This window comes from Amphimedon queenslandica, unplaced genomic scaffold, assembly GCF_000090795.2.
Source record: "Amphimedon queenslandica unplaced genomic scaffold, v1.1 AMPQUscaffold_13162, whole genome shotgun sequence".
In the NCBI taxonomy this organism is placed as follows: Eukaryota; Metazoa; Porifera; class Demospongiae; order Haplosclerida; family Niphatidae; genus Amphimedon; species Amphimedon queenslandica.
This window is the reverse complement of record NW_003546602.1, coordinates 81,465-105,154: the sequence shown is the minus strand read 5'-3', so window position 1 is coordinate 105,154 and position 23,690 is coordinate 81,465. Positions and strand designations below refer to the sequence as shown.

General features: G+C 34.4%; 7 protein-coding genes across 8 annotated transcripts; 4 read left to right on the top strand and 3 right to left on the bottom strand.

Annotated features, from left to right (window-relative positions):
- Positions 1-10: 10 nt before the first annotated feature.
- Positions 11-2,018, bottom strand: LOC109584818 (uncharacterized). Its single transcript, XM_020000692.1, has 3 exons — positions 1,394-2,018; positions 1,318-1,344; positions 11-953 (listed from the first exon to the last, which is right to left on the bottom strand). The coding sequence occupies exons 1-3, from the start codon at positions 1,950-1,952 to the stop codon at positions 13-15; spliced, it is 1,527 nt and encodes a 508-aa protein (XP_019856251.1). The 5' UTR covers positions 1,953-2,018; the 3' UTR covers positions 11-12.
- Positions 2,019-2,117: 99 nt separating this feature from the next.
- LOC109584820 (uncharacterized) lies at positions 2,118-3,166 on the top strand. Of its 2 annotated transcripts, none has more exons than XM_020000696.1 (4): positions 2,118-2,466; positions 2,519-2,625; positions 2,776-3,032; positions 3,086-3,166. In XM_020000696.1, exons 1-4 carry the CDS (start codon positions 2,133-2,135, stop codon positions 3,138-3,140), a joined length of 753 nt encoding a protein of 250 aa, XP_019856255.1. In that variant the 5' UTR covers positions 2,118-2,132; the 3' UTR covers positions 3,141-3,166. The 2 variants fall into 2 exon arrangements, with proteins under 2 accessions (XP_019856255.1, XP_019856254.1); XM_020000695.1 differs by having other exon boundaries at positions 2,118-2,472.
- Positions 3,138-6,552, bottom strand: LOC105313973 (BRCA1-A complex subunit BRE-like). The gene is made up of 10 exons (XM_020000693.1): positions 6,387-6,552; positions 6,249-6,325; positions 6,061-6,164; positions 5,345-5,539; positions 5,041-5,115; positions 4,874-4,974; positions 4,620-4,722; positions 3,850-4,006; positions 3,582-3,732; positions 3,138-3,399 (listed from the first exon to the last, which is right to left on the bottom strand). Exons 1-10 carry the CDS (start codon positions 6,500-6,502, stop codon positions 3,333-3,335), a joined length of 1,146 nt encoding a protein of 381 aa, XP_019856252.1. The 5' UTR covers positions 6,503-6,552; the 3' UTR covers positions 3,138-3,332.
- Positions 6,550-15,713, bottom strand: LOC105313971 (lysophospholipid acyltransferase 1-like). Its single transcript, XM_011407817.2, has 13 exons — positions 15,562-15,713; positions 15,364-15,509; positions 15,246-15,323; positions 14,424-14,516; positions 14,161-14,216; positions 14,010-14,064; positions 13,738-13,867; positions 13,440-13,557; positions 8,181-8,270; positions 7,831-7,999; positions 7,341-7,470; positions 7,121-7,272; positions 6,550-6,770 (listed from the first exon to the last, which is right to left on the bottom strand). Exons 1-13 carry the CDS (start codon positions 15,613-15,615, stop codon positions 6,689-6,691), a joined length of 1,353 nt encoding a protein of 450 aa, XP_011406119.2. The 5' UTR covers positions 15,616-15,713; the 3' UTR covers positions 6,550-6,688.
- On the top strand, positions 8,280-10,409 carry LOC109584819 (uncharacterized). The gene is made up of 5 exons (XM_020000694.1): positions 8,280-8,539; positions 8,586-8,636; positions 8,685-9,608; positions 9,660-9,702; positions 9,856-10,409. Exons 3-5 carry the CDS (start codon positions 9,027-9,029, stop codon positions 10,251-10,253), a joined length of 1,023 nt encoding a protein of 340 aa, XP_019856253.1. The 5' UTR covers positions 8,280-8,539; positions 8,586-8,636; positions 8,685-9,026; the 3' UTR covers positions 10,254-10,409.
- An 87-nt stretch (positions 15,714-15,800) lies between the features above and the next one.
- Positions 15,801-19,801, top strand: LOC100633693 (L-gulono-1,4-lactone dehydrogenase-like). Its single transcript, XM_003389027.3, has 8 exons — positions 15,801-15,892; positions 16,029-16,137; positions 16,308-16,520; positions 16,781-16,900; positions 17,687-17,766; positions 17,831-18,127; positions 18,992-19,261; positions 19,431-19,801. The coding sequence occupies exons 2-8, from the start codon at positions 16,029-16,031 to the stop codon at positions 19,728-19,730; spliced, it is 1,389 nt and encodes a 462-aa protein (XP_003389075.2). The 5' UTR covers positions 15,801-15,892; the 3' UTR covers positions 19,731-19,801.
- A 319-nt stretch (positions 19,802-20,120) lies between these two features.
- LOC105313970 (tripartite motif-containing protein 2-like) lies at positions 20,121-22,931 on the top strand. The gene has a single exon (XM_020000691.1). It carries the CDS (start codon positions 20,231-20,233, stop codon positions 22,865-22,867), a length of 2,637 nt encoding a protein of 878 aa, XP_019856250.1. The 5' UTR covers positions 20,121-20,230; the 3' UTR covers positions 22,868-22,931.
- Positions 22,932-23,690: the final 759 nt, after the last annotated feature.

Here is a 23,690-nt window from a genome sequence, read left to right as displayed (position 1 = left end):
ACAAAAAGTAATTTAAGCTATTGTAATGTATCCACTCCTAGCAACAGTTCTTATCATACAGTAATAGAACCAAACAGAGACAGCTACCATCACTGCTACTACTCCTATACAAGAAGAAGCAGATACGCCAATCAGACGTTGGAGATTCCACTGTACTAAAACAGGAGTTACATTAACATCCATCATTGTTGTACTTGTGTTAAAAAGTAGTGATATATTCTCCTTTTTGTGTGGGTACTTAGTATGTGCTATTGGGCAGGTACTGTGTTGTGAGGAAACATTGCAGTTCTCATTCAGTCCACTGATATTGATTCTTGTTAGATTAGCTGATAGCCAGATGGTATAGCCCACATTTTTAGCAACGTACCAACCAATGTAATAGAGTTTGTTAGGAGGTAGATAGAATGTTTTATTCTTTACTCCTGTTTTAGGGAGACAACCAGTTTGAGCAACAGGGTGACCAACTGAGCCATAAGGCTCATTATCTTTGAAAATTTTTAAGTCTGCTTTGTTGTCATACAAAAAAAGTTGTGCTGGGCAGCCTGAAGCAACTCCGTTTTGCTGTAACTCGATTGTGAAATTCAATTCGCAAACTGTATTACATATAAGATTGTTTTCACTTCGGTCGTAATGCAGTTCGAACCTTTGAGGAAAAGTAGAATTTCTCTTATCAATTTGCTTTTCAGGAAGCATCACAGGAGTGTATGATAATTGAGACTTAGGGACAACATAGACACTTGCTGTAGCTGAGCTATTAGAAATAAGATTTACTTTATTGACATAAAATTGATCATAGTAGATAGAGGTTACATAGCCATTGTACACACTGATATTCTGAGCATCAAAATTATGAGTGTTCTTGTAGACGAAAAGAAATGTTAATGCAATGGCGGCCATTATTAGAATAATGGTGACTAGGGTACAGGTACAGAGAATGAACCTAGCTCTGATCCCTATTCATGAAAAGGTCAAATAAGTAAATGGTAAAATGTTACGAATGATAATAATTGTCCTGTTTGTTTAATGAAGTCTACTTCCTCATGCACCCATATAACTGTCACAACAATATACATGTACATGCATAAATTTTTGTCACATCATCATTCTATTTATCTTTATTATAATCACATGTACATGCGGTCACAATTCTTAATAATAATTACAGTTCACATTATACTCTCCACACTTAAGCACTCCAATATGCACGCTACATTACAAGCTGTAGCTGTTCAAGTACAAAAGAGTGAAAGGGAGGGGCTGCAGCTTGCAAGACTTAATACTATCGTACATTCATTGAAGAATATAAAGTAAACTTACTTCTATTATTATTCCCATCATTAGAACCTTTAAAACATAAATAATAAATAAAAGCAATATAATAATAAGCTCATACCTTCATCAGAATCAGGTACGTAAACGATCTCAGGTACTTGTATGCTGTGTTGTCCACAAAACACTGTAAGTGGCTCATGAAACTCAAGACAACCAGTCGTTTCTATGCATTCCCTCAACTCTGGGACACTCTCTCTCGTTAGTCTATTCTCTTTGTACAGGCCGTAAAGAAATTTTTCTTTTGACGATGCCTTAGGCAGGCCAACGTTTAACTTGTACTTGTTGAAGGTGTTCGTGTCCATTTTTTTGACTATCTCGGTCATTACCAGCATGAGCCCGAACTCAAAGTCTTCATTGATATTATATGAATGAGGAGTGATGTACTCGTTGAGGCGTGATAGCTTCTCTTCTGCACAGCCGACTGATGAAAGGATGAAGTGCCATACGTTTGGAAGGATTTCTGGATCTAGGTTTTGCTCCATTTTAGTGAGCAGTGTGTCTATGTTCGGGATATTGTCTATGTCCATCTTTAGGAGAACGGAGCAGAGCAGCCTGATGAATTCCAAGTCTTCTTCATCGATACATCCAACCAGCACAAACCCTAAATTTCTATTAGCCATTAGATCTTTCACACTTGTAGTAAAGAGAACTTTTAGAAAAGGTGAGAGCAAGTGAGAGACTGAGAGTTGTGCTGATTCAGTAAAATGCGAGGTAAAATGTCGAGGTAAGTCAAGTGGTGAGGAGGAGCCAGATCTACTTTATAAAAAACAGTAACACCCACGCATGATTGCGAGAAGATAATGCTGTCTCGATTTCTTCTCCGCAGCAGGCCTCGGTTCTCTGAGTCCTTCTTTAGCAAATTCCCTCACCATTGCTTGAGAAACAGCAGCAGTACTGTGCAAGCGACGGGCTCACAGTCCAAGATAGTTAAGAAATCCGTTAGTATCAAACATAAAGATGAAGAAGTTATGAAGAAACTCAAGAGCCTTGAAGCAGAAAGGAGCATCAAATCCAATGTGGCTGAGACAGTGAGATTCAGCTCTGTAGAGTTCTCTGGATCTAAGGAAGACATCCAGTATGTCACAGAAGCCATGGAGCAATTCTACCCTGGTTCAATCATACCTAATTCTAAAAGTGAAAGTACAATTTGACAGTTTGTTTAACCTTTATCTTTCTGTCGTAACAGATCAAGTGATCGATATCATATTAAATCTCAATGACTCTCTGAAGAATCTATTGGAACACAAATCTCTCTCAATGGAGGATTTCTCAAACTTCGTCAAGTGTTTATCAGTAAGTATACAACAACACTGGATTTAAGATTTACTGCATCAAAGTATACATGTACGAATTAATAGTGCGCTGCTTTATTACTAATACCACAGTAGTAGAGTTATAAGTTCATGAGGCATATACTTTATGTTTTTATTTTCATAATTTTAGACAACAGGAGGCCTTGAGGATGCTAAAATTAACATGATAGTCAGGGAACGTCCTTTTTTACAATACGGCTCTGTTAAAGCATACTCCATTGGTCCAACCCAAAACTGCAAGACTGACTCATCTGCCAAAATCCAATTACATCACGATGCAACACAAATCATAAATGTCTCCATTACACATAATCTATGTGATGGGACTAGAGTTGGATATAAAGTCCAACAACAGTTAATGAATGCGTTCCCTAAATATCTCATTGTGTAAGTCTATGTCAATGCAAATAAATAAATAGAATAACTTTTTGTCTTTGTAGGATTGATAGTGTGAGTATTCCAATACCATCCTCAGGCCCAGTATACATAATCTAGCCATAAAACTCTCTTGTGTTATGTACATGATGAAAGTACATATATAAACCCACTATATGCGGAAAGAACAATTTTTCTTTTCTTTGTGTCTCCATAAAATTAATTCATTTTTTGGAAAAAATTATTAATCCATAAAGTTGGAGTAATTAGTAGTGTGGGAAGTGATAAGATAATTAGTACAAAAATGTGTTACTATAAAAGTTCTCCTGATGTTCTACAAATCTCCATAAACTTTGGAATAACTTGAGCAATGTGAGTCCTATTGGGGATAGAATTAATTAATAAGTGAGTAACAGAGAGGGAGAGAGATTGAAGGAAAACAGTGACACAAATACATTATGCATACATATAATATATGTGTGTGTGTGTATTACACATAATATCATACATATTATATTATAAGAAAAGAGAAAGATAGCAGAGAGAGGAGAATGGACTTGCTTCATTCTCCATGCTTTCTCTTCAGCGTCCCAATGAGAACTATAAGGCATACCCTCCAATATGTATTGAAATGGCCGTCCATCATATTTATGATAGATAGAGTAGAGAGAGAGAATGGGGACTTCACTGGGAAAAGCTTCAGTCAAATTTACTAAAATAATAACAATAACATCACCTATATACACAATTATACACACAATTACACATGTACATAAATGTATGTACATAAATGTATAAACATGTACTTTATATGCAGTTCATAGCTTACAGTGTGCAATGAAGCAAAACCCTTGATTTGACTCAAAAAGAAAAGCAATCTTCATGTAGCTCTCGGTATCATACTCCAGTACTGATTGCCCCATTAAACCCAGCAGTGCTGCTATGTACTCCTTACGCCTTACAAAGTTCTGTACTATACCTTCGACCTTTAAAATAGAACCAAAACATTATCAGCTACACAATTATTATTAATAAAGATAAATTTAACTAAGAGTACATAATATATAAAGAGAGTATCGAACGGCCCTATAGAAGACTACTGCATGAGGGCGTATTTGCTCAAAGTCACAATCCGCATACTCCAGTATACTTATTATATCACGTGATCCACCATGTGGCAACATTATCTGGCCCTTAGCTTTTAAAAACTTGGCAATCTCTTCCAATACGAGAAAGGAGCTCGAATGAAGGCTGGAAAGATGAACTACAAAGGCAGTGCTGCTAGTATCCAGGAGTTTGTGCCCCAAGCACTTGCCAACTCATGACAATGGCAACTCGATGTCTACGCGATAATTATATTCATTGATAAAGTATACTGGAGTATGCGGATTGTGACTTTGAGCAAATACGCCCTCATGCAGCAGCTTGTATAGGGCCGTTCGATACTCTCTTTAATATTATATACTCTTGATTTAACTAAGAGTACATAATACCAATACTATCATAAATTCATAATACGCTTGATTTAACTTAAGTTGCTCAAAATATGCTACAGTACTTATTATATTGGTATAATTTCTACATTATTATCCTCCAAACCTTTTCTTGGAGTATTTTGTGTACATTAGGGACATAGTCCATGAGGTAAGAGTCCTCACTGTTCCAACTAGGAAGCTTAATATTAGCAGCACTACCCAATATCCTAAAACATTAAAGGAAGAATATATAATTTAAATTAATACTGTTTAGTTTCACAAGCTTTTTCATTTTAGTTTCATGTATAGTGTACATGTACAATTTATGTACATGTATTATCATAGTACACTAAAAGTATTATAGTACTAGTAAGTTACCTCTCAATAGAAGGTGATAGATAGAGACTGATATCAACTTTACTGGCATTTGGTGGATGAAAGACAGCAGTCAATGCTGCAAAACTAGCACCAGGATTATCCTAGAGAATAATGGAGCCTGTCATATACATGTACACATATGTATGAATGTTCGTTTGTGCTCTTACTTTTGAGAGATAAGCAGGTAAAGTAGAGAAATCCACTTCAAGTCTAATGTAGAAGGTGGTGACTGGTTCACTTTGCTATAAAGAAATACTAATTACAATAAAGAAATGATTATTAGCATAACGTAACTTAGAATTTACTCCTATATTTATACAGTACTTTAGATTGTCAATACATGTATAAAAGAAGCTCAAGGAGCAATTCATGTATTATTCCATACAAAATTATTCTTTAAAGCAACATAAAATCTACATAATTATTACTAATCTATTATAATAATGTAAATACGAGTACATGTGTTCTTGCCTTAGTGGTAGGTGGTTGGCAGTGTATGTCAATCTGACTCAACGACATGTTACTCTCTTTAAGTGTGTTATATTCAAAATTGAGTCTTTGATGAGACGATATGAGGGATTTATGGTGTCGCCGGTATTCTTCTAATAGTTCCTCAAGCAGGTGAGAGAGGGAGAGGTTGTCTTTGTGATTCCAATCCACAAGTGACTATAGAATAATAATGAAAATACTAATGTTGCAGCCTATAGCTATTTTATAGTCTTTCAAAGCAATTTTAAAAATTCATAAAAAATTCAATTTTGATCGGATTCAGCTCAAACTTTCTACACAGCATAAAAACATGTACATGCATTTAAAAAAATTATAAAAATCCAGGATTCTCTCCTAGTCATTTTTGACGAAATTTGACCAAAGACCCTGTACTATAGTACAGGGACTTTTGCCTGATTTTGGAGCAAATTAAAAAATTCGTAAAAAATCCAATTTTGATCGGAATCAGCTCAAATTTGCTACACAACATAAGAACATGTATATGTATCAGAAAAAATTATAAAAATGAAGAATTCTCTCCTATTAATTTTTGGTGAAATTTGACCAAAGACCCTGTACTATAGTACAGGGACTTTGGCTCGATTTTGGAGCAAATTAAAAAATTTATAGTCATTTTTGGCAAAATACCCTCTACTACAGTTTAGGACACAAAACAGTACATGTACAATATTCCTTACTTGTAAGTTATCGATTTCAGGGTCAAAATTATTTATATCATCGTCTGCACTCCAGACAATATCAGGAGGTTCAGTTGGGTACTTGTGATTAAATATAACCTCCCCTAATAAGAATAATAAAAAATTAATAATAATATAATATGCAATAATATTACACATACACACTCAATAGTAATGAGTGTGCTTACATTTAATGTGAGAGCCACAGTAAGGGACTGATACGGTGAAACGATCACAGAGCTTATCTGTAGGCCCGTTAATTAGACTACAAGAAGAAATTAATTTTAAAAAATAATGATTACTATTAATTCTAAAGGTATGCCTGCCTGCTTTTGACTCCAGTGATAGCCATCATCCCGCCTTGTCCATTAATCTTGTCATTTCTGAAGCACTCCTCTACTAGCGGGACTAGAACTGGGTGAAGACTCTTCTGAAAAGACATGCTAAGCACAAATAGGCGGGGCTACAATCTATTTGGCCACACCCACATACATATTGAAACTATTATTGGAAAAATAAATTAAAAGCACTAAAATTAATTATATTATCTATTACAGCTTAAAATAAAATAAATAATAATCTACATCTCTAGAGATGACACCCTTCACTAGCATTATTGGTGAGCAGTTCATGTGCTTTTCTGCTTTTTGACTGAGGGCAGGAGAAAGAACAATGAGAGGAGACCAATGACCGGAATAAAATAATAACACCTAAAAACATTTTTAAAATTAATAATATACAGTGCGTAGCTATAAAATAAGCTAAATGAAGCTAATAAAACCAGACAAAATTGTTTATAAATACATGCAGTTAAAATAGAACAGTGGCTCTATAATACTGACCACTTATTATTGCAATTAAGAAAATTCAGCAATAATTATAATTTAATTTAGCACGATAATGATTTAAAACATTAAGCAAGGAGTCCTTGAAGTGAGAAATGTACATGTACATGTACATTTAGATACAAAACTACATGTACAATTATTACACTAGTAATTGTAATGAATTTGAATGGTGAGCTTTTAGTTACAGTATACATAAAGTTAATGATCTTTACTTCCAAATGAAGAATATGTCTTCAAGGAACATCAGTTGGAATGATATGAAGTTGAAGTCTCTCATTAAAGATAGGACAATGATACAGAGTACAGTGTAGGAGCTTTTCATGACACGAGAGCTATCGAATGCATTCTGGGTGATAAACCGTAACTAGAAAAAGGTAAAAATTCAAGTACATGTAAATAAAAAAAATTAATAATAATAATTATTATTATTACCTTACGACCAACTAGTGTACCTAGGCCAGCCACAAAGAAGGATAAGTAATATCCAGGATAGTAACCATGCCACATTGCTGATACCATGTTGGTGAGTAATACAGATTTATTACCTCTGTCATAGATTAACCTACAGAATGCATGGAATAATGTGAAATTATGACTTTTAATAAATTCTAATCTCTACTACATATTCAAAGCAACAGAAAAAGTACAATGAATAAATTTTAAATGAGAGAAAGACAAAGTGAAAATTGAAAATTGATCCCTTTTAATCACCATATAGCGGGAAATTTTGGAGGGAGTTAAATTTGGTGAATTGCTAAATTTTGGTATTTGGCAAATTTTAATTTGTGCCCCCCTGTGCCATCAAGCATGCGTATAATGGCTCAAAATGGTGTCATTTTATTTTGCCAAATGGCTATCAAAACACCAAATTCGCCAAATTTAACTCCCTCCAAAATTTCCTGCTATACAGTAAGTTCCTTGCCTTCTTAGCCAGTTCATTGTTGGTAGGTTCCATCCTGATATCAGTTCACGAGCATTAGTGGCTAGTTCAATCTGATACACGTCAACCATTGTTGTCAGACTCCATCTCTTGGACTCATCACTGGCTAATGAATCATAGCCCAGACCACCAGCATTACATATACCATCAGCTAGCAATGGAAGAACAAAAAATTGAAAAATAATAAAATTTCTTTCTCTCCTACATGTACATGTATACATGTATGCTGATTGCTGAAAGCATTGTTGGTAACATTATGCTGGTTAAATCATTAGTGTATGCATGTACATGTACATGTATATGTACATGGATAAAATGAATTTAGGGCTCACCAATGATGAAAGTGAAGTAGTACTGGCACCTTATTATTGAAGCAAATATTGTAATGTTGAGGAGTCGTCTGGGGAATGACAAATCAGGGTCTGTAATGATACATAATATTCATCATTAAGTAAATGTACACACAGCATATCCATGCACATTTACATCATCAAAATTATAGAGTAAGTTTATCTTTCATAACACTATCTGTACATGTGGATGACAAAATAACAAAAGCTATCATGTGATGCTGCTACACCCACAATGGAGAATAACTCCAAAAAAAGTTTTCTAAGTAACCCTGAAATGGAAGAAATTGAGGATCTACCAGAAATAGATCTGGTAGATAAACTAAAGGCAAAAAGGAGAAGTAAGCTCACATAACACAAAATCCACTAAATCATTTCTTATTCTAGGATATCTATTCAAATTAAAAACATGTACAAGTAGGAACAAATCATTAATAAGTAAGTTGGAATAATGGTATGAATCATTTACTGTCATACACACTATAGCTTTCACTATGATAATTGTTTGGATACTATCAGTTCTTCTCGCAGTCATAATTTCGCTCACATTAGAGAGGGAATACATTGACAACTCTCCAAACAAAGTTACCCCAGTGGAAGGAACACAAGGAGTATCGACCGAATCAAGTGTCTTTACTTATGCTGTATCATACAGTGCTAACAAGACACAGTCAGTTACTTTGGAGTTATTGACACAAAACAGCAAAGTATGGGCCATTGAGGGAGACTGCATCGTGATTGATACAGAGCCTATTGTGACGTACAATCAGACTCTGGCAAACTCGGAAGTACGAAGGTTTGAAGCGGCTTTCTACAAAGAGGGCATGCATGTACCATTATTTGCCTTGGCCAAATAGCTCTCTACTTTACACCATTACAGCTGTCTCTACAGCTGAAAACAAAAATGGATGCGTCTTTCTCTATTTCTTTAATACGAAAGAAGCTCTTGAAGAATTCTTACAAAATGATAACTCTGACAACTTAATGAATATTCAAGGTTATTATAACAATTCTGATGAATGCATTGAGACAGATGGTATACCACATGATGCGTTCTTCTCAATAAACGTCACTGGAGAAACTTTTGTCGGTATAGCAGTGAATGTGAGCGCTAATATAACGTACACTCTCAAAGGAACAATAGTCGAGTATAATACCTCGAACTGTACACAAGGTGACACTTACAATTTAACATATAACACGCCATTAAAAATCGACATATGCAAGAGTAGTTTCTGTGCCTTTCAATCAAATGAGACGACCATTGTCATAGACTCGGAGGAACAAGGAGTGCTTATTCACTGGGATCCAAAACCACTGGAACTCACTTTAGCTGTTTGGATCATCATATTTACAATGGTAGGACTGGCAATATTAACCTGTTCCGTTTTCTCCCTTTATTTTGTTGTGGTAAGTTTTATGTACAGTACATGCTAATGAAATTTTACAAATCTTCAATAGAAATGCTTGCGCAAAATACCAAAGAAATGCAAGAAAAAAAGAGGTAAACTACAGTACATGTAAATCTGTTGAGTTTAACTGTGCTAATGGCAAAAACAAAAAATGTAACAGAATGCAAATCTTATACCCACCAACTTATAATTTGCTAGTACATGCACATTTACATGTATAAATGCCTAATAATATCTTATTACAGGGAAGGACCTACATGTATTAAAGGATGAAACTGAAGAAATCATAAAAGTTTTGTATAAAGTGTTGGAGTCTTGTTATGATAATATGAGCACTCTTTTCACAAAAGATATAAATAAAATAGCAGAAAAAATGTTTGAGAATGGCATCATAACAATATATTTGCGTGACGATCCAACATATGATGCTATCATTCAGTCTTTTGTAGGAAGACTGAACATGATGAAAGATATAGTAGACCTTAAGGATCATTGCAGTAGATTTATTAAAAGTATAGACGACATGGAAGAAACCAATGGCAACTGGAAAAAACTAGCCAAGGCTGTTAAAAACAGGTGGAAAGTTGCAATCAACAAAAAGCTGGACATTGACTTTAATGTAGATGTGAAAGAAACAAATTAAACTAATGTAGGCTATTTTGATCTAATCATTTTACTATTTTTGTGCTGCTAAAGCTGATTCTATGCTGAATGTACAATTGTAATTGTTGCATAGTACATGTGAGTCTTATTGATAGTTCATCGAACTATCAACTTTAGTGCTTATGCTCTTAAAATACTTTTAGTTAATTTTTGCTGTGACAACAATTATTAAAATTATCAGTTTGAAAAAAATTAAAATGCATACGTCGGGGAAATGACAAATCAGGATCTCTAACAAAACGAAAATTAACTATAATAATCAATACTTGTTAATAGAACATACATGTAGGTACATGTAGATCAGATTATACTGATAATCAGAGTATCAAGTTAATCTACTGTTTACACTAGTGGTCTTATCAAATTTATTATCTATAAATTCTAATAAAATAATGAAATGCATCATCAAGTGAACACCCACAACTGATAAGAGAGTAAGAGACAAGAGATAAAATAATAGTCCTAAAATGGCAGCAACTCCTTCTGACCTTATATGTACTCCTGAGAATGAAAGGCCTACTAACAGACAAAAAACTGACAACATGACAGATGATCTACCAGATATACAGGTACGGGTAGACCTGACAGATAGAATAAAGGCAAAACTAAGAAGTAAGCTTATAAATGAGCTTATAAATACATGTGCATCACACTGGACATCACACTGGGCCCATTAACAAATTAACTACATGTATTTGTAGGATGGCTATACCAAATTGAAAGCAACAAATTACTTCTAAGTAAGTACATGTACAGTAGCATTAAACAGTACATACTGTATGTTCATGTTATTATACTATGTAGTTGGATTCACTATTGCATTCATTATCTGGACAGCATCAGTCCTTTGCGCAATCATATTAGAGAGGAAATACATTGACAACTCTCCAAATAATATTACCACAGTAGATGGAATGTCGAATGCATTAAATGTCTACACATATGCTGCAACATACAGCGCCAACAAGACACAGTCAGTTACTTTGCAGTTATTGACACAAAACAGCAAAGTATGGGCCATTGAGGGAGACTGCATCAGAACTACTAAGAAGCCTCTTACAGCATACAATCGTACTTTGTTACATGTGCAGAGGTTTGAAGCAGTTTTCAACAAAGAGGGCATACCGTTATTTGCCTTGGCCAATAGCTATCTAATTTACACAATCACGGCTGTCTCTGCTATCAAAAACAAAACTGGATGCGTCTTTTTCTATTTCTTTAATACAAAGGAAACTATTGAAGATTTTCTACGAAGTAATGATCCCAGTAATCAGCTAGATGTTCAAGGCTATTACAACAAGTCCATTAAATGCATCAAGACAGATGGTCTACAACATGATGCGTTCTTCTCGTTAAATTCCACTGGAGAAACTTTTGTTGGTATTCTAGCAAACGTGAGCACTAATATAACATACCGTGTGAGAGGAATAATAATTGAATACAATACTTCAAATTGTCAACAAGAGAGGATTCACAATTTAACATACAACAAGCCATTAAAAATCAATATATGCAAGAACATTATCTGTGCTTTTAAATCAAATGAGACAACTATTGTTATAGACTCAAAGGAACAAGGAGTTCATATTCACTGGGAGCCAAAACCACTGGAACTTACTTTAGTAGTGTGGATCGTGATAATGATAGCAGGACTGCTTAATTTAATTTGCTTAATTTGCTTAATTCTCTATTGTCTGGTAAGTTAATGTACTGTATTGAAATGCTAACTGGTCTACATGTGCATGCATGCAAATAGAAATTCTTATGGAAAAAAACAAAACAGAAAAGAAATATATGTACATGCAGACAAGGTAAGCTACATGTATAAGTACATGGACATTACATGTACACTTTAACATGACTTTGATTTAAAAACAAGATGTTAAATTTTAATCAACCACTTTATGCAAAGAACAAATGAGTATAAGATTTGCTCTACAGTACATGCACATGTACATTTACAGTCAAATCTACAATTTGTGTCTAAAGGGGTACGAATAGATGAAAAGAGGCTAATAGATGAAGACAGACCAAGAGATGAAGAGAGGCCAAGAGATGAAGAGAGGCCAAGAGATGAAGAGAGGCCAAGAGATGAAGACAGACCAAGAGATGAAGAGAGACCAAGAGATAACATAAGAGAAGAGGAACAAGATGAAAGGGATCAAAGTGAACAAAGAGCTGAAGCTACAAAAATTGCAGCTATTTTGTGTTCAGTATTAAACTCTTGTCATGACAATATGAGCACACTCTTCACAGAGAAACTAGACAAAATAGCAAAAAAGATGCACAAAGAGAAACTCATAACACACGACTTGGATGAAAAGCTTACATATGATGCCGTCATTACATCATTTGAAAGTACGCTAAAGTTTATGCTCAACAAGGAACAACTTGAGAAACATTGCGACAAATTACTTTCATGCATGAAAAACATGAAGGAGGGCAACAATCAGAAAAAATGGGAAAAATTAGCTGACGCTATTAAGAAGGGATGGGAGCAAGAATCACCTGGTTTTAAACTGGAGGAAGGTCTTAGAATAAATTTAGATGAACATGAACGTGATGGACCAGATGTCTAAAACAAAATACATGTACATGTAGAAAATATTTTATTTTCCTTATTTCCTTATTTTACTTATTTTTGTACATGTATGTACATGTACATTTGTACATGCATATTGTATAAGCTGTTAAGCATGCACATGTACATATGTATAAATATACATGTTTATTTATATGTATAATTGTACAGTACATCCATTTAATAAAGAAAATGATAGAAAAATAATTCAGAATGTGTATGTGAACAAGCAAGGCTGAATAAAGGCAGAACAACAGGCACATTACCAAAACCATTACCATTACATTTACTTACGAAAAAAGATTTGAAAGTAATCAAAGTATAATAAAATCACACTATAATTCAATGTCAACTGGACCCACTAATCAAGCTTAAAAATATAATAGTGCAGCTATGCTACAACGTACATATACATGCATCAAATGCGCTCTACAGCTTTTGATTGATTGGGCATCAAACGCATTGTACAATTTATCAATCGTCAAAAAATTAAAGTATATAGTACAATACCAGCACAAGCTTACCCAGAACAGTACATTTTTAATAAAATTATTGGACACATTGCTATTATTATTTGGAACTAACCTAATAGTAAGTTCTTGTCTAGTCTCTGAGTATTTAATACAACAATGGATAGGAATAAAAGAGAAACTGATGCTTTCTTTAGTACAGGAACCAGTGGACTTGGATCAGAACCTGTTACCTTCAAAATAAAATAAAAATAAATTAAGTTAATTAGTATCCACACGTACATGTACATGTACATATGTACATATACATGTATTCATAATACATAAAGTACATGAGTACACACAAATAATGTTAAACATTGTACTAAAGTCTAAATAGTAAATAATAGTAAATAGTACTGTTGCTATCTTACTTGCTTTGCTCTGATCATATTATTTCCAGTAATGAAATCATCATATTCTCTATATGTGGTGGTGGGGCCAGCTAAGAAGGTCATGAAACAAAAATTATAACTGAAATATTCCAATAGGGAAGGTATGGAACTAAAAATAAAGACAAAAATAGCAAATAAATATATGTACATTGTACAATACATGTACATGTACATAAAGTTATAATTAATTTTATTGATACTAGCATAACAATTATTAGAGGCAAAGGTCAGTATTATATAAACGAACTAACTCTATTTTATGTCTCTTCTGATCTTCAGTTAGTTTTGACTCATCTCTAGCTACTCCTACAGAAAAAAAGAAGAAAAAGAAAATAGAAATGTACATGTACATGTAGTGGTAGATCATAAAGAGAGAGAGGAAGAATCAATAGCAACAATTACCATCATGATAAGCATAAGCAACATAGGAGACCCTTTGAACCAGGAGCATCAGTGGACTAAAGGAAGGAGGAAAAGAAGACAGTCATAAAACCACCATGTACATGTACATATGCGTATGGATGTCGTTATAAAATAAATTCAGTGTAGCTGTTCCATTTTAATAAAATAAACATAATACATGTACATGTACATTGTAATTATCATCTTTGTATAATCATAGTAAAATTTCTATGTACATGTACTGTATTGGTCCATGCACTTACCCAGTAAAGTCAAGAGTGTATCCTCCATAATCAGTTATTAAACGATAAATGTGTCCAGTACTAATACTAATGAGAGCATATATCATTGAATATCTAATGAGAGAGAGAGAGGGGGGGGGGAGAGGGAGGGAAGGACAAATACAAGGAAGGAGGAAGAAAGAAGGAAGACAGGAAATAACAATAACCACAATGAATTAAAAATCAGAGTTACTAATTAATAAATAACAACAATAGTATAATAATCAAATAAAAATAAAATCAACCTTCAGTGACCCAAACTTTCTTCTAATTTGGATACTGTATATCTTGCTTAATGATAAATGTATGACGTATGCAACTCTCAAATTAATAACAAATTCACAACAAATATACATGTATGTATGTGCTACTATGTATAACATGCAAATTCATTATACCTAACCATAAACATAGATTGTGCATACATGCACATGTACATGTACACTGATGTAGAGCATGGTTAATGAAGCATTATGTAGATTAAGTCATCTCGTGCATTAATGATTATAGGAATTTTAAGAAATAGTGGACATAATCTATTTTAGAATAACATTATTATTATTGTGGATCAATTTTTTGCAGTTTTGACAGCTGTGGTAACAAGGGGTTGTGGGTGAATCTAATTTAGAAAATCATGACAATGAAACCTTCATGCTACAGTATTTACTACTATTGTACTATAATTAAATCAGAATTTAATCATACGTTACCACATTCAAAAACACACCATAAACTCATGCATCCCATATTAACAAAGCAGCTAAGTCAAGTATCAGGTTATATACAAGTATTAATGAAACTCGCCTTTGTACAATGGATGGTGGTAGAGTGACTAGTAATATGTAACCAATTAATACAAACCCTATCAGATAAAATACCTGCCTACAAAAATATTCAAAAATATACATTATGATTTATGTACCATTGGAAACATATCCATCCAAAGAAGAGGCCGAGTAGAGCAGATACAGTGTGTCTGATGGTAGGACTAGTGTATGAATAATGAAGAACAACACGGAGGAGGGTAGCCAATGGAAAAGATACAAGGAACAGGGTCACATAGCGGACCTAGAGTATTAATACAAATCAAGGTCTCTCTGAGGGTATGAAATAGACTTACTTTGTCTACAGGGACACTGAGAATGGTTGATAATTCTTCAAATAACTTATCCATTTTTCTTCAGGCTAGTATAATGCGGAGATTTATCATTTAAAAGTTAAAACTCATTAAAAGTTGCCATGTTGTTAATGCTATGGTATGCATGTTATTGAAAATCAATTAATTAATTTGCATAAATAATTATCTAAAGTATCCGGAACCAGATTCCCGGAAGTATACAAAAACCACGTGGTTTATGAAAAGGGCGTGTCAAATAAAACCACGCCTATTTTTATTAATTAGTTTTTAAAGTTGCTGCATAGAAAGGGCCGTTTCTCTTTCTAAATCCAAGGTATCTTTACAGTATATGCAGATGCTGCCTCCTTTTTAAGTTTGATTATAAATGCAATCATTTATAATTTTTAATAGCAGCTTCCTTAATTGAATTCCTCTGCTATCTTAATTATATTAATTATTCTATTTTACAGATGCTGTCTTGCTTTTTATGGATCTTCTCTTTTACCATTTCTTTCACTGCATATTCAATATCACAAATGTCGCAGCATGCAGCCAATGGACCACCAATAACCAACACAGGTAATCAGAATAGAGTGATTATGAATTTATGATATTATGTATATACGATTATAAATTTTTTACCTGCTGTCTATATTGTGAAAGTATTGGAATTATTTTACATTAATTATAAATTGTACAATATTAATTATTGTTTATTATCATTATTATTATTATTATTATGTTGATAGATGACGCCATTTTTTATGATCCTGAAAGAGTATTTGCTCCATCGTCGCTCGATGACATCAGAGGACTGATACACAAAGCTCGTAAGAACGGTCACAAAGTTCGGCCATTGGGATCAGGACATTCATGGAACACTATGGCGGTATCAGACGACATATACATATCATTGTATAACTACCGTGGACTGGTGAACGTTGATACTGACAGGAAGCAGAGTAAGTAATGCAAGTTATATGTACATTTAAGCCTTTTTATTAGTATGATCATTTTTATTTTTCTTAATTCTTTTAGTTATGGGTACTTTGTGGTAATAATTAAAATTATAATTATTATTTGTATTATTTTAATGAAATTACTAAGTGCTAAAGTGTAAATTTAGATTTTAAATGTAATTCAAAGTGTCTTATTTTGCTTTATTATTATAAATGTTGTGACAACTAAACCGATTTCTTTTACTTTCACTTTTAATCTCCAGTTACTGTTCGTGGTGGTACTAGACTATGGGAGCTGAACAGGTATGCTAGCAAGTATGGGCTAGCAATGACAATATTACCATCAATAACTAACCAAACTATTGGAGGAGCTATTGCAACAGGTAAGTACTACCATTATGCATTAAAACTATTCTTTTTTAATGCTATCAAGTTACCTGCATGTACGTCTGTATCAAGGATTGATACTAGTATAACATTGAAATTTTTACCATATCAAGTTACTTATATCAAGAGTTATGATATTAGATCTCTTATACATGTACAGTCAGTAGGTAAAATGTTATAATACCTCTCTCCACTGTATTAGTACAACTCTTTTACTCCTAAAGTTGACAGGTAGTAACAGCCAGCAATGCTGAATACTATAAAGTGATGGTTGTCACTGTTTTGTAATCAAGTGGCCAAGTTTTTGTTATCTTTAGAAATGAGTGTACAGTTACATAAGGAGTTAGCTACATGTATGGTTTTTGGACCAGTGTATTTTAAGTATAACTTTCTTGTATATGTACATGTACATGTATAACGCTTAGATTGTCAAGCAAATTATTAGATAGAAGCATGTGTGTGTGTGTGTGTGTGTACTTGGCAGTGATCAGTGTGAAGAAGTCATTGAAGTATTCAGTATTACTATAAGCTGTAGTAGAGTGAGTCATTTCCTTATAAAATGGCCATCTACATCAAAGTATGATGATGGAAGAAAGAGCATTTTATGCTGAACGCTATAAATTAAACTATGTACATATACATGTATACATTAAAATGTAATATAAAGGTAGTATTCTGTTATACAGTGTATAATAAAAGCATAACTTTTGCCTGTTGGGAAGAATTTTGATTATATAATGATATTATTTTGGACTTGTGATGATCATGAAATATTCTTGTAGGCACTCATGGCAGTGGAATCAAGTATGGGAGTCTGTCAAGTTTTGTAGTTGAGTTGGAACTTATCACTGGAACAGGAAAAGTACGAAAATAATATCTTCAATATTATTGTATTTTATATTTTTCTTTTCCGCTTTTACATGTAGATATTAACATTAAAAAGGAATGACACTAGGCTGTTTGATGCTGCTGGCGTCAGTCTCGGTCTTCTTGGCATAATCACTAAAGTGACACTCCAATGTGAAGAAGCTTTCAATCTACTGGAAGTTAGACATACTTATTCCCTTCAGCATTGCCTGGATCAGTATAAGGATATCGTTGGAAGTTCACAATATGTGAAGTTTTGGATTGAGTTCAATTCAAAGGCTTGTGCTGTATACACAGTTAATAGGACAACTGAGGAGCCTAGAAATAGACCACCTCAACCTCTTAGTGATATATTGGTAAGGAAATGCATGTACATTGTACATGTCCTTTGTAAAAAGGAAAGGCACGTGGATTTTTTCTGAAAAATTGCTCTAAAGTCACCCCATTTTTATTACATTTTCTGATACACATTGATGCCCTTATGCTGTGTAGAAAGTTTGAACTGATTCCAACTTCAGTTTTTCAAGTTATGGCCATTTTAAGAAAACGCCAAAATTCTGAAAAATACCTAAGGCTATAGCCCATGGTTTTTTCCAAAAAATGGCTAAAAAATCACCCCAAATTTTTATTACATTTTCTAATACATATTAATGTCCTTATGCTGTGTAGAAAGTTTGAACTGATTCCGACTGAAATTTCTCAAGTTATGAGCATTTTAAAAATTTGGCCATTTTCTGAAAAATACCCTGTACAGCCCTGGTTTTTTCCAAAAAATGGCTAAAAAATTACCCCAAATTCTTATTACATTGTCTAATACATATTAATGTCCTTACACTGTGTAGAAAGTTTGAACTGATTTCGACTGAAATTTCTCAAGTTATGAGTATTTTTAAAATTTGGCCATTTTCTGAAAAATACCCTGTACTATAGCCCATGGTTTTTTTCGAAAATTGGCTCCAAAATCACCCCAAATTTTTATTACATTTTTTGATACACATTGACGTCCTTATGCTGTGTAGAAAGTTTGAACTGATTCCGACTTCAATTTTTCAAGTTACGGCCATTTTAAGAAAACGTCAAAATTGTGAAAGATACCCAAGGCTATAGCCCATGTTTTTTTCAAAATGGCTTTAAAATTTTTATTGCATTTTTGATACATATTGATGTCTTTATGCTGTGTAGATATGCATAATATATTTTTTCTCTTTTTCTATTTGTAGACAGTAATTTTAGAATTGTTTCAGCTTTTCTTCTCAGTATTTCCATCAACGGCCAATACTGGAATGAAGCTGTTATTCAAATACGCAGACGTTCTTCCAAACCAAATTAGAACTGATTATAGTTTCAATGTCCTCCCCATTCCCAATTACATTGATGAGTATCACACAGAGGCTGAATTTGCTGTCCCCTATGATGACTGCTCTAGAGCTATTAGTGATGTTCTGAGAGTGAAGGATGAGCATAACATACCACTGAATCACATTATAGAGGTCAGTAACTTCATATACATGTACATGTACATGTATATACTCACAATAAATTATTGTACATACATATACAACATGTACATATTATTATGATTAATGGTAGCAGTAATATTTTTATACTAAACTCTTAGCATATAGCAACGATTCTTATTTTTACATGTTCTTTATACAGGTACGTTTTGTGAAGGGTGATAGTTTCTGGCTGAGTAATGAATACCAGAGGGACAATTGTCACGTTACGCTGTTGCTGCATAATCCAAGTGATTATTACACTCGCTTGTATTTTAATACTTATTATCAAATTGTGCTGAAATATGGTGGAAGGCCTCACTGGGGCAAAGTACTGGCTATGTCACCCGATGAAGCAAGAAGGCTTTATCCCAAGCTTGATGAGTTTATTGAAGTCTATCGTAAACTTGACCCTGATAGAATATTTGCCAATGATCTTTTAGAAAGCATACTAGGAGTTTAAATCAAATTCTGTACAGAAAAATTATTTTAATAATTTTTTTGACTATTATTTTAAATAAATTTTTGAATATTAAAAATATTGAAGGGAAAGTTAGAAACACTAGTAATGCTATATTGTGGTGGTGCTTGGTGGGTAATTATTGTTCAAGAAATGTCTTTAATGATAGTTCAGTGTCTTTCCATTGACTGCACCCACTGGCTTTCTGTTCTGTACTAATGTGTGAACTTTGCACTTGTATAAGTTCCTGGCAGGTGTTTGGAAGCTTTTGATCATAAATATCCATCAATACAGCCAATTCCATTCAATAAATCTTCAAAAAGTTCTTTCTACAATGGATGAAGATATTCACAGTAAGATGAAAGGGTTTTATATATGCAATAATAATCTACCTCTATTTTTTAGATTCAGTATCAAGAGATTTATCTAGCCCTTCCAGCAATTATGGTGGCCAATTCACAAGAGTAGTGCCATCATCAGCAAGAAGGAAACCAGCTTCCCTTATGACAACCCCCAATCATGCCAATGGAGCATCAACACATGCAACTCCCTTAACAAAATACCGTCCTCCACTATCAGTCAACACTACACCAGGAATGAATGGAAGATATGGGACTGGTGCTGGCTCGTACTCCAGTCTAGCATCTACAACCAATCCCATGCACAGAAATCCTCTAATATGCCCGTTATGCTTGCAATATTTCACAGACCCGATCATGCTCCCTTGCCTTCATTCGTTTTGCATGAAATGCATTGATCAATTGAAAAGAGAGAGCACCCAGAACAGTTCATTAAAGTGCCCCACTTGCGGTTCAAGTAAAGGTCTGAGCTGTGAAATGAGCATCAAGCAGTTACCAAAAAATTTGTGGCTAGCCCATCAAGTTGAAATAGCCACATATGAGGATAAATTAGGAAGCGGGTCTCATGATGTTCCTTGCGATCGCTGTGTCAAGCAAGCAAATGGATTTAGTATTGTGTTCTGCTCAGAGTGCTGCTTGTTTCTCTGTCGCTCTTGCTCTGATGATCACAAGTGGTGTAAAGACACAGTCAAGCATGATCTAATAGATGTTGGCAGAGCATTAAAACGCAGTAAAAGCAATCCTACTGCTGCTGCTAAAGCTCCTATTGTTTTACAGTCTAAGCCGGTCAAATGCTCAAAGCACTCTGGAGAAAATTACAAGTTTTACTGTCAGAGCTGTGATGTGCTCATTTGCCAAGAGTGTATGGTTCATGAGCACAAGGGACATGAGAATATCTACTTAGAGCAGATGGCATCACAGTGCAGGTCTGAGCTTCAGGAATGGTTGGACAAGTGTAATTATGCACTAACAGATCTCGATATTGCTATTGGGAATGTAGAAGAGATGCACGAGCTGCTCCAGGAGAGAAAGAAAGAGGTTGAAAATGAGATTGATACAAATTGTGAGATGCTTCATAAAGCACTTGAAGAAAGGAGGAGGGTACTGCGTGAGAAATGTAAAGATATTTCCGAAGGAAAAGCTGATGTTCTTCAATCTCAAATGGAAGCATTTCAGAGAATCAGACAAGTCACTGAGCATACGATTATAGAGTCTTCCAATGCCATCACAAATCAATCATCAGCCGAAGTCGTCTCCACTAAACGCGTCATACTGGAGCAAATGAAGCAAGCATTTAACCAGTTCCAGCAAATGTCGCTCAGCTTGAGTTCAGACGATGTCATCACCACAGCATTCAATGTGACATGTGTGACTGAGCGTATCTCACAATTTGGTTCTTTCACTGATCTCTGCATACCACAGAAATCAGGAGTACAGCATGGCCTGGCTATTCCTTATGCTGTAGTGGGTAAGAAGAGACAGATTAGGATTGTAATGAGAGATGACTGTGGCTTACCTATGAAGAGCTTGGTTCCATTTCAAGTCAGCCTTGTTGGTAAAGGTGAGCAGGAGTCAATCACACAGAAAGTTGATGTCACTCAGTGTCAAGATGGCAGTACTGAGCTATCCTTTACCCCCATCACTTCAGGATACTTTCAACTATTTGTTAGCATTAGGAGTGAGGGGATTTCTGGCAGTCCTTTTTCATTGCATTTTCGTGAAGAGAGGAATTACTGCTACATGGAAAAATCTCCTCAAATATTCTCCGTGGGTCAGCATACATATGGCGTTGCTGTTCATCATTCAGGTGATGTTTTTGCCAGTAATAGCGTGAGTGGGTGCATTCAAGTTTTCAACAAAGATGGTACTGAGAAAGATAAGTTTGGTAAGCAAGGCAGTGGAAATGGGCAGCTAAGCAAGCCATGGGGACTAGCATTAGATCGAGACGTATTGTATGTAGTTGATAGAGGAAATCGACGGATTGTCCTCTTTTCAGCTATCAATGGTGAGTACCTGGGTCAATTTGGAGCAGCAGATCTAACTGATCCAATGAGCATATGCTTAGATAATTGCGGGCATGCATTCGTAACAGATGGGCCCAAACAAGCCATACAAGTGTTCAGTACAGAGGGTGTATACAAGTACACAATACAGTGTAATACTTATCCTTATGATGTGGCCATTGACAATACAGGATACATTCATGTCGCATATTACAATAACACGAGTGTACAGCTGTTCTCATCAGAGGGAGGGAGGAAGAGCTCGCTATCATCACCACAGACACAGCATTCATCTATTGCATCACTCCTCTCACCACCTCATTTCAATATATCGGGATCAATAAGTATGGTCAGTGACTTGATTACAGGTATGTCGCATCGTAATGGTAAAGGCTCGTCATCAATTAAACAAGGAGGAGGAGGAGAAGGAGGTGGAGAGTTTATAGGAGGGGAAACTCAACAGTTGCAAACTACCAATAAACCATCAAGTGCCACATTCAATAACAGCTGCATTCAAGTATTCTCTCCAGATGGCAAAAGAGGATTGTACTCTTATAGCACTGATGAGAATCTTGTGTATCCTACTGGACTAGCAATGGACGATGAAGGATATCGTTTCATAGCTGATTCTAATCATCATTGCTTGCGTGTGCTCAATCCAACTGGTAAGGAGATTCATCAGTGCACTGGTCTGAACTTTCCTTATGGTGTTACCATTGATGTTACAGGCCATGTATATGTTGCTGATTCTAGCAATCACAGGATTGTAAAATATTGATTTTGCAAGCATTGCTGTTTTTATTGTAATGTCAATCTATTCAAACTTCTATTGAAAAAAATATTTAAAAAAGATATTAATATCTACATGTACATTAACTTAGCCAAACAATTAAAATTAAAGCACTTTACAAAAATTAGTAATTAATTAATATGTATATACTTGTTTTTGAAGCAAACTTAATTGGACATCCATTCAAGAAGAGGTTCACGAGCCTGAGTATAATCACCTGTATCTTGTATATCATTATAATATGCAACATGGCGTCTTTGATTTGTTGATGGTTGTACAGTTTCTTTTTTCTTGAATATCTTAGAAAATAATGTCCTCATAGACTGCAAAAGTAGGATTAGTTTGTCCAGTTTATTTGCCACCAGTAGGACATGATAGGTGATGATTAGGAAGAAGATAATGATAACTAGGCAAAAAGAAACTGAGATATAAATTGCAACTTCTTTGGGATAATCATGGAAAAAATATATAGCTGTGTAAAATGTAGCACTGATGGTTAGAAGAAGGAAAATGTTGACAGCATTAAGTAGTTTGTTTTTAAAAGGCATAAAACAAGCTTGAGATACAAGAAATACTTGAAAAGTTAAAAACAAAAGTAAATCAAAAAGCAAGGAGAATCGCAAGTTTTTCAATTCTTGTATTGTATCAATTAGATACACGTATAATACAAAAAGTTGATTTATTGCAAACCAGTACCACTTATTGGCTTTGTAAGGTGCATGGATTGCTTCAAAGAAGGGACGAATGTATTCTCTTGATCTGTCAAGTTTCAGTAGACATTTACCAAAAAGTATCACTACCATATATGGAA